This window comes from Colius striatus, chromosome 12, assembly GCF_028858725.1.
Source record: "Colius striatus isolate bColStr4 chromosome 12, bColStr4.1.hap1, whole genome shotgun sequence".
Taxonomy (NCBI): Eukaryota; Metazoa; Chordata; class Aves; order Coliiformes; family Coliidae; genus Colius; species Colius striatus.
In genome coordinates, this window is record NC_084770.1 from 25,950,213 (window position 1) to 25,966,079 (window position 15,867).

At 58.4% G+C, this 15,867-nt stretch overlaps 1 protein-coding gene across 1 annotated transcript; it reads left to right on the forward strand.

Annotated features, from left to right (window-relative positions):
• The first annotated feature begins 10,386 nt into the window (after positions 1–10,386).
• LOC133626405 (coiled-coil domain-containing protein 183-like) lies at positions 10,387–14,776 on the forward strand. The gene is made up of 14 exons (XM_062005309.1): positions 10,387–10,483; positions 10,585–10,706; positions 10,848–10,946; positions 11,328–11,495; positions 11,606–11,710; positions 11,882–12,004; positions 12,394–12,495; positions 12,648–12,708; positions 12,792–12,892; positions 13,154–13,316; positions 13,691–13,851; positions 13,947–14,072; positions 14,318–14,414; positions 14,670–14,776. The coding sequence occupies exons 1-14, from the start codon at positions 10,387–10,389 to the stop codon at positions 14,774–14,776; spliced, it is 1,632 nt and encodes a 543-aa protein (XP_061861293.1).
• The last annotated feature ends 1,091 nt before the right edge of the window (positions 14,777–15,867 follow it).

The window sequence follows — 15,867 nt, forward strand, 5'->3', positions numbered from 1 at the left end:
TTAGACTGGTATTCTATTACTTTAATACAGTCGTGAAAAAGGGGTTCCCTTGGTTCCCCATATAGGAACTGTGCCGGCTTCTGTAGATTAGTAGTCTCAAGTTCCAGTTTTGGGGAATGTAATAGGATTCCTTCATATTTCAATAGTCTGGCATCTGTAATCCATTTCTCAACTTTTTGTTGCAATACTCCTCGTATATTATGGGGGGTGTATACTTTTAATTCTCCTCCCATAGTGATTTTCCCCACTTCTTCGACCAAAAGGGCAGTAGCCACTATGGCCTGTAAACAGGTAGGCCACCCACGGCTTCCTGGGTCTAATAGCTTAGAATAATATCCTAGGGGTTTCTTTTTGTCCGCCCATTCTTGTGTTAATACTCCAAAAGCCACTCCACCTTCCGTATTTACAAATAAATAAAAGGGTCTTTGTATATCGACCAAACTTAAAACAGGGGCATTTACCAAATCTGTTTTTAAGTTTTCTAATCGTATATCATCCTCTGGGCTCCATTTCATTAACCCGTCTCCCACCAGCTTGTGGTATAAAAATTTTACTTTACCACTATAAATTTCAATCCACTGCCTACAATATCCAAAAAGACCCCAAAGTTGCCTTACTTGCCTCTTATTCTTAGGGGCTTGGAGGGACAAAATAGCATTTACTCGTTCGGGGTCCAGTCTCTTAGTCCCCTCACTTAGACAATGCCCCAGATATTTTACCTCTTCTTCTGTAAATTGCAGTTTAGATTTTGACACTTTCAGACCCTTTAGGCTCAGAAAGTTCAACAATCTAATACTAGTATCTCGCACACTATTCTGGCTTTCTCCTGCTATCAATAAATCATCTACATATTGTATCAGTATTGCCCCAGGGTCTGGTTTCAAATCTTGTAACACTTGCTCTAAAGCTTGCCCTCAAAGGGTCGGAGACTCAGTAAACCCTTGTGGAAGGACCGTCCACCTAAATTGCTGTTTCCGAGAAGTTTCGGGGTTTTCCCATTCAAAGGCAAAATAGTCTCGGCATTCCTCCTTCAAGGGGCATGCCCCAAAAGCGTCTTTTAGATCAATAACACTGTACCACATCAAGCTGGGTTTGAGCTTGCTCAATAAATTATATGGGTTAGCCACTACTGGAAACCGGGTCACCGTTCGTTTATTTACTGCACGGAGGTCTTGTACCATCCGGTAAGACCCATCAGGTTTCTTTATCGGTAGTACGGGGGTGTTACGAGGCGACATACAGGGTTCTAACACTCCCTGCTCTAAAAGTCTATCTATTATTGGTTGGAGTCCCCTTCTACCCTCCTGCGAAATGGGATATTGTTTAATACGAATTGGTATTTCCGGATTCAGTATTTTTACAGTAATGGGTGCAATATCCAATTTGCCCATCGAGTCCGGAGTATACCATACCTCAGGGTTAATCTGGGCTTCATCTTCTGCCGTCAAAGCATATAGCTTTACTTGTATCTTTTGATCTTTTACTTCTAAATTAATTCCCATTTCAATTATTAAGTCTCTTCCTAATAGATTATATTCAGCTTCGGGTAACAATAAGAAGGACCCTATTCCCATCCGGGACGGGGATTCTATTTCCACTCCCTTGATTCCGGGTACCGAGAAGGGTTCTCCCTTTGCTCCCAATACCCGCACCTTTTCCGAAAAAATATTACACCCTTGGGGCACGTTTTGTAAAGTAGACCTTTCGGCTCCTGAATCTATCAGGAACTCCACTTCTTGATGCTGGGGACCTAGTTTCAACTTTATCAAGGGCTCCGTGTTCTTAGACGTCCCCAGCAAATAGAGCCCCTGACACCCCTGTTCTGCTTGATAAACCTTTTCATCTTGCATTCGCTTTCTACAATTCCGACGCAGATGCCCCTTCTTTTGACAATAAAAACACTCTACTTCCTTGAGCTCTTTTGGTCCCACCTGATTCCCCTTATGCGGTCTGTTCACATGTCGGGACTCATCCTCTGCTGGATGTCCCTCTCTCCTCCCCTGGACCGCTACTGCCAGGACTCTGGCTTGCCTTTTTTCCGCCTCTTCTTCCCTTCGCACATGCACCTTCTGGGCTTCTCTCAATAACTCATCCAACCCTCTCTCTTGCCACTCGTCTATTTTTTCTAATTTCTTTCTAATGTCGGGCCAAGACTTTGCTACAAATTGGGTTTTTAAGAGGACTTGGCCCGCCGGGGTCCCCGCATCCATCCCAGAATACAACGGCAAACTTTTTCTCAATCTTGTTCCAGCCACTCTGTGGGAGTCTCATCCCTCTTTTGCCTTTCATTAAAGGCTTTGTTAATATTCTGCCCTCTGGGAACAGATTCTCTAATTCCCTGGACAATAATAGTGCGGAGATCCCCCATGTGGCCCCAATGTTCGGCATTCTGATTATCCCAAATAGGGCGCTGCTGGGGCCATTTAATATCAGCACCCGGCCCTTGTTGATGTTGCTGGTCCCACACTCTCATTCCAGCCCTCCGAATCATTTCTCGCTCTTCGGCCGTGAATAATATTCCCAAAATCGCCTGTAGCTCATCCCAAGTATATAAATTCGGTCCCAGGAACTGGTCCACCCTCTCGGAAACCCCCAGGGGATCATCTAGTAAATTTCCCATTTCCCTTTTAAAATCCCTCACATCCCCCGAGTTTAAAGGCACCGACACGAACCCCACTCCCGGGTGTGGACCTCCCATTGCGACCTCACGTAAGGGATAGCGTCCCATCCCTGGCGATTCTTTCTGTATAGTCCCAGGAGCTGTTTGTTGCTGTCTCGTTTGACTTCTAGTAATTCTTCGGGGCCCTTTAACGGGTTCTGGAGAACCCTCATCCCCGTCTGACTCTGAAGAGTCCAAGGCCCCCTCAGGGGCCGTGGGTGGAGGAGATAATTGTTCCACATTTTCCGCCAGAGGAGGATCATATCGGGGAGGGGGGATTGGAGGTTCCTCAGGGTCCCTCTTCCTGCGCTGGGGTTTTTCCTTATCTAGCAAAAAGATCCCTGCGGCAGGTAACCAACACTGAGCATATTCACTTTCCTCAGGATTGAAGGGTTTTTTATCGTTAACATAGAGATTTAGAGCCTGACAGATCCAGTTCTCGAATGAGCCGTAAACCGGCCAACAGAAATGGCCTGGCCTAATTTTCTTATTTCCCCAGACCTTCATACAATAATTAATCATTTTGGTTTTGTCCTTAGATCTTGTACACGCTACGTTTTCCCAATTTTTAGGCATGTGTCGCAGCGGGGATTCCCGGGGGATATCTAGTGACCTCTCCTTAGGTCCCTTCCCCATACCTAGTGACCTCTCTCTGTGTCCCTTCCCTATGGAATCAGAAGACTTGCTTTTCTTCTGACCCATCTTCCGGAATGCCCTCACACACTCACACACTCGCACCCTCCGTTCGTGGCTCACTCCCTCGCGGGTGGTGAGAACCGCACTACTAGGGGTCCTGCCCTCACCTTACGGCGGGGTCCACACTCGCTTCGCTTCCTCCTCTAAGGAGGGCGTCTCAATTGACACACTCCAGGAAACCCACCCCAACCGAACGGAACTTCGTTTCACACTCACCCCTCCTTGGGTCTTCGTCCGGTTCTTCGTGCACAAAGGGTTATGGGGTGTAAATTCTTTGCCCAATTATCGGAAAATTTAGGGTTCGGAATTCAAGGGCCTCGAGGAGTCCCCAACTCACCCCGGGATCATCAAAAAGAGACGAGGCGCGCCAGCCCGATGTGCGAGGGTCCTCCGCCGAAGTCCGAGAATCCGAGTCACGGCACCAAATTGTTATTCAGGAATCAGCCTCTAAAACTTTCTTAAACGAACAGAATTTTATTAAGCCAATTATAGCAAGCGATAAAAGGGCAAACAGCGCTGGGTGACCGGGGGAAGTTCAGCAGTTCCACCACGGCACACCTTCGCTTTATCGGCTCGAGTTTATATAGGTTTTACAAATGTCCATGCTCCCAAAATTCCATAACAACGATCTCTGATTGGACAGTCCCAGGTGTTCACGCGTAGATCATGCTCGGGTTTTCCCCTCTGGTTGGTGAGAGGTCTGGCCGAGTTGTTATGCCGAACATGGTGTGTCTGCCGAAACTTCCAGCCCCTGTTGCATCAGCCAGCTCAATTCAGCTGAGCCATGCCTCGCCAGCATCTCAGGCCCAAAACCACATTTCTAAGACTAACAAACAATTAACTTTCTTTGGACAAATCTTCAATTATTACAATCAAGGTCCAGTAACATTGTGTTAACTAACATCCATTTAATTGATCAAATTAGCTTCATCTTTTATTACACTGCCAAGCGGGCCACCCCCTTTGGCTCAGGGAGGGCCTTGAGGGGCTGCAGGCGCTTGGTGAGGGTGTGCTGGCCCCCGCTCGACCGCTGCACCTTGGGGAACTTGAGCTCAGCCACCTCCTTCCTGTGGGACAGGGCAGGATGAGGGTTAGTGCCCGGCACCAGCTCCCCTGTGCTTCTCCCTGCTACAGCAGAGGACAGCGGGGGACAGGGGCTGGGCTGTGCCAGCAGGGCTTCCTTTCAGCACCTCCTTTTACAGACCCTCTGGGCACCTCTCTCCCTGTCCCCTACCTGTGGCCCTGCTGCTGCTGCTGTTCTGGTGGCTCCGGCTTGATGGGGGGGAGCTTCCTAACAGGCCGAGAGGGGAGCGGTGGCAGGGATGGGAGGGTCACGATGGGCCTGCGGAGGGCAGAAGCTGGAGGTGGGTGATGGAGGACAAACAATCCAGCCCGGCTCAGGGCAGAGCCCCAAATCCCATGGGCTTGGACCCCACAGCATCCCCCTGCAGCTGCCACGGGGATGGGTCTCCGTCCCTCCACTATGGGCAGGGCAGCCGAGGGGCCTTGGCAGGGTTGGATCGCCAAGCAGACCCCCCACCCCCCTGTGCCCAGCACCCATCTGCCCCATCCCACCTGCACAACCCCAGACCTGCCCCAGCTACTCACGGGCCAGGCACCGGGACGTTCGTGATCTTGTCACAAGATAGGCAGTGGGAGTGTTGCCTGGGGAGGAGAAAAGTGCAGGGTGGGCTCTGGGGCGGCACAGCCATGCTCAAAGAGCAGCCCAGGCTTCCCCAGGGCAGGTTCCAGCTGTTGTGGGGGAACCCTGGGCTGTGGGGCCGGGTTTGTCCAGGGGGAATGAGGGGGGAGGCGTTGGGTGTGAGCTCCCTCCTGGGAAAAAGCTCCACCACCATCGCCATCGCACTCACGTCCTAATGCCCGCAGCACTGTTACCCTCCTTTCTGTTCTCCAGTTGCTCCAGGAGGCTCTTGCAGTACTGCTCCAGCTGCTGCTTCAAGGGCTTTAGCTCCCCACGGTCCAGCTGCAGAGGGACACACACCCTGAGGCAGCTGCCCCGGGCTGGGACACTGCAATGCCCAGGGCAAAGCCGCGAGGGAGGATCCTCAGAGGGATCCATCAGCGGTGCCAGGTTGGCACGGTGGGGACGAGCCACTTCTCACCTTGTCCTTCATGTTTTTGGTGAGCTGCCGCCAGCCCTGCTCCTGGTGCTTCACCTGGCTCTGCAGCTCCTGGATGGTCTCATCCAGCTTCCACATGTGGACATTAAACTGTGTGCAGCTGACTTTGTTGTCCACTTCAGCTTGAAATGCCTTCTGGCAAGAGGGAAAGCAGGAGAGTGGTGGGTAAGGGATGGAGGCAGGATGGGCAGGGGCAGCTCCCAGCGGGAGCAGGAGAAGGAGAGGTGGCTACACAGCCCCACTTGGCCCATCACCTCTGTGGGGTCAGTGCCACCAGTGGAAGGGACGCGGGGCGAGAGCGAGGGACCTGGCGAGGGACCCGCAGCCGCTCTGGAAATCCTCCTGCCCTGCCCGACCCGTTCTGCCAGCGAGCACCCAAGGGACAAGGGGCGTCTGGCCCCCTGCCCGGGACCCCCTTGGCTGCCACCGTGGCCCCTCGAGGACGAACCTTTTCTGTTTCTGTCGTCAGCTGCACCTTGTCTGCTTTTTCCTTCTCCAGTCTCATCACGTGCTGAAACAGGCCCTGTCAACACAGACAGCATCCCATGGCACCGTGGCAGGGTTGGGGCTGCCTCTTAACCAGCTGAGCACCCCCTGCTCCCTCCTCTCTTCCCAAAAACTTCTGGGAAAGCTGCTTTGAACCTCCACAGGGCTGCCAGTGGTTTGGCAGAGGGACAAAGCCTTTGTGGCCCCCAGCCTGGAGGATACTCTGGCCCCAAGGGGGTTTCAGACACCAGCCTCCATCTCCTGCTGCTGCTTCTGATGGCCTTTCAGCAGCTTCTCTGTGACGGAGCTCTGCTTCTTAATGTCCTCCTGCAGCTGCTCAATGATGTCCTGCCTCTGTCTCTGCAGCTGCTCCTCCTGCTTCAGGGAGGAAGACGACAATGTGGTGCTGTTCCAGGGGGGTCATGGCAGCCCCCTCTCATGACCACCGTGCCAGCATCTCCCTACCTGTCTGCTCTCCAGCTGCTGCGTCGCCTCTTTACCAGACACCTGGGACTTTAAGGACTCCACCAGCACCTTGAGCTTCTGCTGGCGCTGGTAGAGCGTCTTCATCTGTGCGCTGGTGTTGGCGCTGGAGCTGCAATATGCTTCCAGCGCCTGCTCTGTGCTCTGCACCTTCGTCCTCAGCTGCTCCAGCTGCAGGAAGGGAAGAGGGCATCAGCTCTGAGAGGGGATGGATGTGGTCAACGAGACCAGGTGCCATGGAGGCTTGATGGCTGCATCCAGCCCGAGCCCCTGGCTGGGACCCCCACCAGTAACCCCCTGCTGAGATGAAAGGCAGTGGCAGCGCTCCCCCTCACCTGGCCCTGCAGCTCAGTGGACACCGAGGCCGCCAACTGCTCCAGCGTGGCCTTGGTCGCTTCTTGCCGCTCTTGCAGCTCCTCCAGCTGCTGCTTCACTTCCACCTGCGTGGCCCTGGTCAGGGAGATGGGGATGCAGGCAGGCTGAGCCTCTATGGGGCTTCTGGGGGTGTCACTTGCCCTGAAAGCAGGATGCTCCGAGCCCCCCTGGCCTCCCTTGCTGCCCTGCAGGGTAGGAAACCCTCTCCCGTCCCTTTGCCTCAGTTCCAGGTTGGGCTGGTTGCTGTCCTTCTCTTTCTGGTCATCTGCAGCCTGCCTCCCTTCAACACAGGCCTCCTTCAGCTGCCTGATCTGGGAGCAGAAGGGGGGCACAGTCAGGGCACGGCCGTCCACGTTGTGCCAGGGTGTGGACCCTCTGGCTGCCTTCTCCCTGCTCACACCCACTGCCACTCACCTCCTCCTCCTTGCTCTGCAGGTTTTTCTGCTGATCCTTCACCTGTCCCTGCAGATCCTTCACCTGGCCCTGCAGAACCTTCACCTGGCCCTGCAGCTCAGCCAGGAGTCTGTTGGTGTTCTCCTGGTCTAGAGAGACATGGTCCAAGGGGTCATGTCGTCAGTGACGGGGACACGTCGTCAGTGAGGAGGACGCGTCGTCAGTGAGGGGGACGTGGCCCTCACTCTGCCTGTCCCTTTGCGAAACACCCCCCACCAGCCCGCCAGGGCTTGTACCTCTCGGGTGCAGCTTCTCCAGCTCAGCCTGGGCTGCTGTGGTGGCTTCCAGCTGGGATCTGGGCAAAGCCTGGTGTCCTTCCTCGGCGCTTGTGCCAGCCGTCTGCGTGGGGAGCAGGTTGCTGGGCAGAGGTGCAGCAGCAAGGGCAGACCCAGGGACCCCCTAGTCCTCTCCCCAGACCTGCCAGCCTGTCCCCAGACCCTCTGGCTTGGCGCTGTGGTCCCTCTCCCGCAGCTGGGATGCCCCAGCACTGACGCCGACACTCAACCCTGGCCTCCTCCTCCCGCTTTGCTGCCCACCAGGCACATCCTCCAGCCCCTGCTAGCACACCCTGTTACTCACCTCCTCCTCCTTGCTCTGCAGGTTGTTCTGCAGATCCTTCACCTGGCCCTGCAGATTATTCACCTGGCCCTGCAGCTCAGACAGGAGTCTGTTGGTGTTCTCCTGGTCTAGAGACACATGGTCCAAGGGGTCATGTCGTCAGTGATGGGGACACGTCGTCAGTGAGGGGGACGTGGCCCTCACTCTGCCTGTCCCCTTGCCAAACACCCCCCACCAGCCCCCCAGGGCTTGTACCTCTCGGGTGCAGCTTCTCCAGCTCAGCCTGGGCTGCTTTGGTGGCTTCCAGCTGGGATCTGGGCAAAGCCTGGCGTCCTTCCTCGGCACTTGTGCCAGCCGTCTGCATGGGGAGCAGGTTGCTGGGCAGAGGTGCAGCAGCAAGGGCAGACCCAAGGACCCCCTAGTCCTCTCCCCAGACCTGCCAGCCTGTCCCCAGACCCTCTGGCTTGGCACTTTGGTCCCTCTCCCGCAGCTGGGATGCCCCAGCACTCACCCCAACACTCACCCCTGGCCTCCTCCTCCCGCTTTGCTGCCCACCAGGCACATCCTCCAGCCCCTGCCAGCACACCCTGTTACCCACCTCCTCCGCCGTGCCGGGGGACAAGCCCTTGCTTTCCTTCATCGTTTCCTGTGGAAGGAGGGAAGGAAGGGGTGCAGGGGTCAGCCCGGCCACGGAGCCGGGAGCACAGGACCGCTGACCCCTGGCAGCACGATCCCTGGAGACCGTGCCCTGATGCAGAGGGATGGGGTGCCCTGGTCCCCAAGGGATGCAGCCCCCTCCCCCGGGGCTCGTGGCCGTACCACGTCACTCTCCAGCTTGGCCACCTGGTCACGGAGGCCCAGCAGCCACCTGGCAGCGTCCTGGAGCTTCTCCTGGAGTGGGGTGAGGAGAAGGGACGTCAGTCCGGACACGCAAAGGGCATTTAGAAGCAGCAGCCACAAACGAAGTCGGGCACAGAGAGAGGGATGCGGGACAGGGCTGTGCCTGAGGGCCGTGGTCTTAGGACATGGCGGGATCTTTATCTGCACTCCTTCGCAGCACCCATGTTTCTTTGTTTATGGCTATTGAATTGACAAGTGCCTGGGCGTCGCGTTGGCTGGTGCCCACAGCTCCTTCTTTAGCACCAGCCTGGCTGCAGTGCCTGCTGACGCCCACCCTGGGCAGCGCTGGCAGGTGGAGGGGGGGCTCCAGGGGAGCTCCCCTTGGGACACCCTTCCCGCTCTCCCCTCCTGGTGCCCTTCGCGCCGGGTGACCCCTGGGGCTGTGGGGCAGCGGCCGGGGCGGCAGGGCCATGGGGAGAGGAGCAGGGAGGGAAGCGAGGGCCCAGCTCTCTCCCCGGGGCAGGGGCAGAAGCTCACCAAGCCAAGAGCCTCCGGGAGCGCCTGGACGTCCGCTGCCATGCGCAACTGCGCCGCCTTCACCGCGTCGAGATCCGCGAGGAGCTCTGGGGACGGAGCCCTGGCCTAGAGAGGGGGGTGCTGGTGAGATCTGTGGCCTGGGACAGGGGACGCTGGGGCCAAGCTCGGGCAGGATGGGATGGTGGGCAGGATGTGGCCCCTCTCCAGACACGGAGCCACCAGAGCAGAGTTTCAGCCGCAGCTCTTCCTCCCCAACACTGCGTCCCTTGCCCGCAGGGAAGCCCCACGTGCCGCTGTCAGCGTGGCCTGAAGCCAGCCCTTGGGCTAAGGGCAGCGCAGTGGCAGCACCGTGCCCGGGGCAGGGGCTGGCTCGGGGGGAAGCACCTTGGGACAGGGACAGGCCTCTACCTCGGAGATGACACTCACCCTGCCTTCAGTCTTCCTCTGCTCCACAGCAGTGTCGGAAGGGTGTCTGGCAGACCCCTGCAGAGTGTCCTTCTGGGGCAGCAGCTCCTTCTGGGGCTGCTGTTCCCCCATCTCCTGGGCTTGCTGCCTGGAGTTCTGCAGTTCCAGGTGGCGCAGAATATCCTTCAGGATACTGTACAGGCCACTCGTGTCGAGGGATAAAGACAAGGGCTTTTTTAAGACATCGTCCAGCTTCTGATCCAGGGCGTGGAATTCCATGTCTGCTGCCGTGAGTGGAACCCTGAGCCGCTCCTGTCTCAACACTGGCAATCAGTCTGCCCGAGGGGCCTGAGGGGCGGGAGGGATGGCAGACAGAGCTGCCAACCTTCCTCCTTCTCCTTCGAGCCTCAGTCTCGGACTGCTCACACGGGCAGCGGGCTGGGCTTTTGTACCCGCAGTGACTTGTGATGTCAGAGACTCTCTGAGTGACGTCTCTCTCCAGTGACGTCTTCAGAGCGCAGTGAGGTCACAGGAGCTGCTCTGTGCTCAGTGGATGACAGGAGCTGCTCTGTGGTCAGTGGGTCACAGGAGCTGCTCTGCAGAGGGAGGTACAACTACCTGTCCTGTGCCCAGCAGAGTCACACTACCTGTCGCGTGCCCAGCGGGGTCACAGCAGTTGTTCTGTACTGGGTGGATCACAGGAGCTGCTCTGTGCCCAGCAGGGTCACAGGACCTATCCAGTTGCCAGCCCTCATGGAGGGCCGAGGCAGGAGCCCCGGCACCATGCAGGGCCGCAAGACCAACCTCAGCCAGCATGTCCTGGAGCTGTGTGATAGCATCACTCTGCAAGGTGCTGTCCCCGGGGCACGGTGGGGATGGAGTGGGGTGGGCGGGGGGCTCCTTGTCCCCCCATCGTGCTCAGGGTACCAACAGCACCTTCCTGTCCTGCAGAGCAAGCGCGGAAGCTGTCGCGGCACCGCTGCGAGGAAAAGCTGTGCCGGCAGGGAGAGCTGCTCCCGCCCCTGCGTCAGGCGCTGGCCGAGGACGTGCGCGCCCTGCGCAGTGCCCAGAAGGTACCCGCGGGGCCCGGCTGCTGTCCCCCTGCCTGCTGCTGGCCCTGCAGAGCCAGCTTCTCCTGGGGCCTCTCCAGGGGCAGGCGGGGCAGCCCTCGGATGGGACCATGCCAACAGCCTAACGAGCTCTCTTGCCCACAGCCCAAGGGAGCTCTGTCCTGCCCACGGCACAAGCTCACCCTCAGCGAGGCTTGCCGAGAGCCAGCCCTGGGCATCGCTTTGGCCGGACAGACGGCGGAGGTGAGGGCAGGGGGCGGTGGGCGGTGGCTGCCGCCAGGGGCTGGGGCTCCGGGGATGCTGCGAAGAACAGGGTGCAGGGAGGGAGCCGGCGCTGGCACAAGGAATGGTGCTGCACAGGGCTGGTGCGGCGACACACGGGCCGTTCACGCCTGGCCCCACGTGCCCTTCCCACCGCGGGATCCATCTGTGCAGCTCCTCCTTTAGCTCCCTGTGCAGAGCCTTTGCCCCAGCAGAGCTGGGCATCGCGGCCTGCATGGCCCTGGGGCTGCCCGGCTTGCCACAGGGTCCAGCCGCAGCCCTGGGAGAGAGACGCTGTCCCTGCCCTTGGCTGCCTGTCCCGAGGTTATGACGCTGGCAAACACGCTTCACGTGCCCATCCAGGTAGCCAAGGAAAAGCTCCAGGCCAAAATCCACGACCGGGCCAACACCTGCAACATGCTGCTGTACCAGCTGAGGCAGCGGAGCCAGGTGCGGGACGAGCTGCAGAGGCGGCTGCAGCAGCTGCAGGAGGCTGAGAGGATGGAAAAGCAGCACCAGGCGCAGAAGAAGGTACCCTGGTCCCCTTCCTGGGCTGGCAGCAGCCGGCCGGGGGCTTTACTCCATGCCCCACGCTCCCCGCGGGTGGCTCACCCGTGTCCCGTCCCCCCGGCTCTGCCCAGGAGATTCGGCGGCTGCAGAACAACATCGCCAAGATGCGCGTGAAAACGCAGGAGGCGCAGAAGATGACGCGCCTGTACCTGGCGGAGCGGGATGCCCTGAGGAAGGTGAGCTCCTCCTCCCCGGGCCATCAGCCCACCCACCGCCCCTGCAGAGGCACGGGGGTGCCCCCCGGCTGGGCCAGCCCGTCCCGCTCCCCTCCAGCCCCTGTCACAGCACAGGGCACGCCTGGGGCTCCCTGGGCTGCCGCTGACGTGCCGGGGCTCCCTCTGTCCCAGGAGCTGGCCAACCTGCCCCCGCACCTGGACCTCATGAGCCACACGGCCGAGCTGTACCAGGGTGAGCTGGAAGACATGGAGCTCCTGGCCTCGGATACCCTCAGAGCCGCCGCTGCAGCCAAGGTAGGAGAGGCCAGGGCACCTCAGGGCCCTTTCCCGCCCTCCACAGCCCGCGGACGGCTCCACGGGGCTGGGCTGACGAGCCTTCCTGTCATAAGGCGCAAAAGAGACCCAGCTGAGCCTGCCCACAGCACCCACAGAAACCTTCACAGCTCCTCCCGGGTCTCTTGGTCATTCCTGGGCCAGGTTGGAGAGTGCCAGCCCGAAACACCAGCCATGCTGAAGGCAGAGCGCTCCATCCACCAGCCCCGCTCGTCCAGTTTCCCTCCCTGACAGCTGACACACGGGCCAGGGAGCGGAAGGGAGTCCTTTTGCATGCTGGCCATCCCAGCAGCTCATAAAGGGCCGTTCTAGCTTTGCCATCCTCTTCTCCCTTCTCTGTTACGCTCCAGGCGGACTTGGCCAAGGCAGAAACTCGCTTCCTTGAAGACAGAGAGTGGATGCAGGATTCCTTGGCCGCCCAGAGGCGGCTCCAAGCCCAACCCTTGCTCAAGGTAGTAAGTCACCTGGTGGCAGTGAGCTGGGGGGACCCGCCCCAGGCAGGGCTGTGGGCAGATGGCAGGCACCAGTGCTGAGCCCCCCATGCTGGGAGCTGCCCTCCCCGAGGGTGCCAGAGCTCAGGGGGTAACAAGGAACATCCTTGCAGGAAGCCCGACCCAAGTTCAACTTGGACTCGCTGAGCCTGCGCTCACAGGACTCGGTGATGGGTGAGCGCCTGCCAGGGTGGGAGGGGGGTGGGAGGTGGGTGCAGCCACGGGCCTCCTGCCCTGACACTTCTCTCCCACCCCAGCTGCCAACCTGCAGGCAGCCCGGGCCCAGAGGGAGCACAGGGAACGCGTGGCCCGGACGGTGGAAAGAGCCAAGACTGTGACGCAGTCCTCCCACATCTGGGTAAGTACGAAGCCGTCTCCAGGGAACCCTGGGGCTGCTGGAGCCCCAGGCTGCTGAGAGCCCTCTGCTTGCCCTGCTTCCTTGTGGGGTCGACTGCTCGTCTGCCCCTGGGGCTCCCCAAAGCCCCTCTCGCCTGGGCGGGAATGGAGCCGCTTTTCTCCACAGCACGAGCCGGCAGCGGCCCCTGGTGCCACGGCCCAGGGACGGACCCTGTAGCCTGCAGCAGTGCCATGGGCTGAGCCCTCGTGCTTCCCCCTCCAGGAGATCCCCAGCAGGCTCCTGGAATGGGAGCAGTCCACAGTGTACCTGCAGAAGTATATCAAGGAGCTGAAGGAGAAGAAGCAGGCACTGAAGGAGACGCTGAAGGAGCTGGAGCTGAAGCGAGACAGCATGAAGTTTCAGCCCCCCAACAGAATCAGGTGCCACTGGCCTTGTGACAGTCCTGCCAAGCGGGCCACCCCGTTTGGCAGGGACACGTGCCTCACGGGTGTCCCAGCCGGGCACCCCTTCCTCACTCCTGCCCCAGACACCCCTCCTCCTGCACTGGGAGGTTTTGTGAGCAGGCTGCTGCCCCAGCTCTGCTGCTGGCAGGGCACCCAAAGCTCCCACTGGGGCCGCAGGAGGACCCCGGCTCCTCGCCTGGCCTGGCAAGCGGTACCAGCAGCGTGGAGTTGGGTTGCAGGCAGCAGCTCTGCTCTGCACTTGGATGGCGTGGGGGGGAACCTGAGGAGCTTCTGCTACAGCTTTTTGCCACTGCATCCCTGTGCACTTGTATGGACGTGACTGTGTTTGGCTGCAGCCCGTTGGAGGAGGAGCTGAGGCTAAAATGGCAGCAGGAAGAGGCTCGGCTGGAGCACATGCGAGCCCAGACTAAGAAGAACATGGAGCTCCTGCTTGAGGTTGAAAACGGAGTGGACGACCTCCAGTTCCGCCTGCGCGGCGTCACCGTGCCCGGCCAGGTACCCGAGTGGGCTGCGGCAACGGCACAGCACCCCGTCTCCCCGTGTGGCCCCCCACCAAGCTTGTTGTTCTCTCTCGCTCTCTCTGCCTCCAGGATGACTCTGCCCAGGCCATGGGGCTGGTGGAGAAGCTCCAGGCCTGTGGGCAGAAGCTGCAGTACCTGGCACAGCACGTGGCCAACCTGCCCCCCGACAGCTACAGCCGCGACGAGGACAATGAGGTGTGCAGGGGCTCCATCCCTGCCGGGCCCTTTGGGGACCCCCACTGGTCTCTCTCAGACGGCCCAATCCAAGCCAGTCTCCCAGATGGAGAGACGCTGGCCCGGGGAACAGCCGTGGAGCAGTTCAGCTCCACGGGGCACTGGGCACTGTGGGCTGTCCCCCCAGGGGAACTCTCACGTGGGGCACCCCGTGGCTCTTAACACCCCCCTCCCCTGCAGCGATTAACTCAGGGTTTCTTTCACAGACCTTTGTGAAGGTCAGAGAAGTCCTTGAGGAAAGGGCTGCCAAAGACCCCAACAACCTGAAGGTTTCCTTGGAGGGCAGTGGCGGTTCTGCCCGAGGTAGGAGCCCTGGGCAGCGTCACACCTGTGTGTAACAAAGCGGGAGCTGTTCCCAGTGCCACAGCCGTGGCATCGCCAGCTCCTGCAGCTCTCCCTGGCACGCCGAGGGGGAAGAGCCCGGCGGCAGTGCCTGTGCCCGAGGGCTCGGCCCCAGGGCTCTCTGGGATGCCCCCGGCCCTCCAACCTGTGCCAGCTCTGCCCTGGGACACGGGCATGGGCACGGCCTCAGCCTGTGCCTCTCCATCTCTCCTCCAGACTCCTCCCACCTTGACGACTGTGACGAGCAGGTCCCCACCAGGGCAGACATCAAGAAGCAGGGGCTGCTCCTGGTCCACAGGAGGAAGAGAAGGGGCTATTACTAGCACCTGTCCCTCGGGGGCTCTTCATGTTTCACACCACCGTTTCATTCCTCATGTTTAATAAAGCAGAGATTTATCACTTATCAGCTACTTTTGCCCTGTGAGTACGATTTAGCCTCAAGAAGTGATGCTGCTTTCCACAGAGATGTTCAGTGTGTGGCCCATCACAGATGTGTTGAGTTGTCACTGTAGCAACCCTGGGATTTGGGCAGGGCTGAAGGTGCACTTCAGAGATAGTCAAGGGGTGTTTCTTGTGCAAAGAGAGAGCAAATTTGAGGCGAGCAGAAGAGTGTGTGTTTGGACTCAGCAAGAGTACTGAGGTCAGCTGAGAATGGAGACCGGTGAGCTGGGGAAACCATGACTCAAGCTTTCCCTCATGCTTTATGTAGGGGGGTCACTGTCAAGATATTAATAGGGACACCACAGTCCTGTGGCTTTCCTAAGGGCAACCGGATCCTCTCAATGCTTCCTTGCACAGGGAAACACGTGGGACGTGGGGCACTGCTGCCAACCGAGGTTTTCAGAAAAGAAAATAAATGAGACAGGCACAAACAGGCACTGCCTTTGTGAGGCCTTTATAGTAAGCCGCTATTTCTTTGCATTTGCATTGTTTGACTGTTTCCCTACCCTGCTTAGTAAGGAGCTTTGTACTAAGAATTGATTGAGACCTGGTCTTGTCTGCAGGGAGCCACTACTTTCCCTGGAAGGTATTTAACCCAAAAGGGCTGAAAGGCTCATTCTCAAACACAGATAAGAAAAGGCATGTGGCATGCAGCCCTGGCTGTGGTGGTCTCTTGTTAAGAGATCTCCTGTGCATCTAGTAGACTTGAGCTAGAATATATTTAGGATGAGAAGTGTGAGGGAAACCTCTTAGAGTCTTACAAGATACTGCTTATTGAAAAAAAACTAAACCAGAATGAGAGCACTTCCTTGAATACTCCTGTGTGGTACTAACAGGAGTCACGAGGTGGGGCTATTTTAAGCCAAATCTCCGGGATTCTGGGTTCCTCACTCAGTTAGATGGGAAATTCCTGTGTGTGTGAAGATGTGCAGGGCTCGTAGGTGAGCTCTAGGACTAGCATCCAAGGTCCTGG

Coding starts and splice junctions, on each gene's coding strand:
- LOC133626405 (XM_062005309.1), top strand. CDS start 10,387: ATGGAGGGCCGAGGCAGGAGCCCCGGCACCATGCAGGGCCGCAAGACC. Junction 10,947..11,327: donor TGGCCGGACAGACGGCGGAG/GTGAGGGCAGGG, acceptor GTGCCCATCCAG/GTAGCCAAGGAAAAGCTCCA. Junction 13,852..13,946: donor GCGTCACCGTGCCCGGCCAG/GTACCCGAGTGG, acceptor CTCTGCCTCCAG/GATGACTCTGCCCAGGCCAT.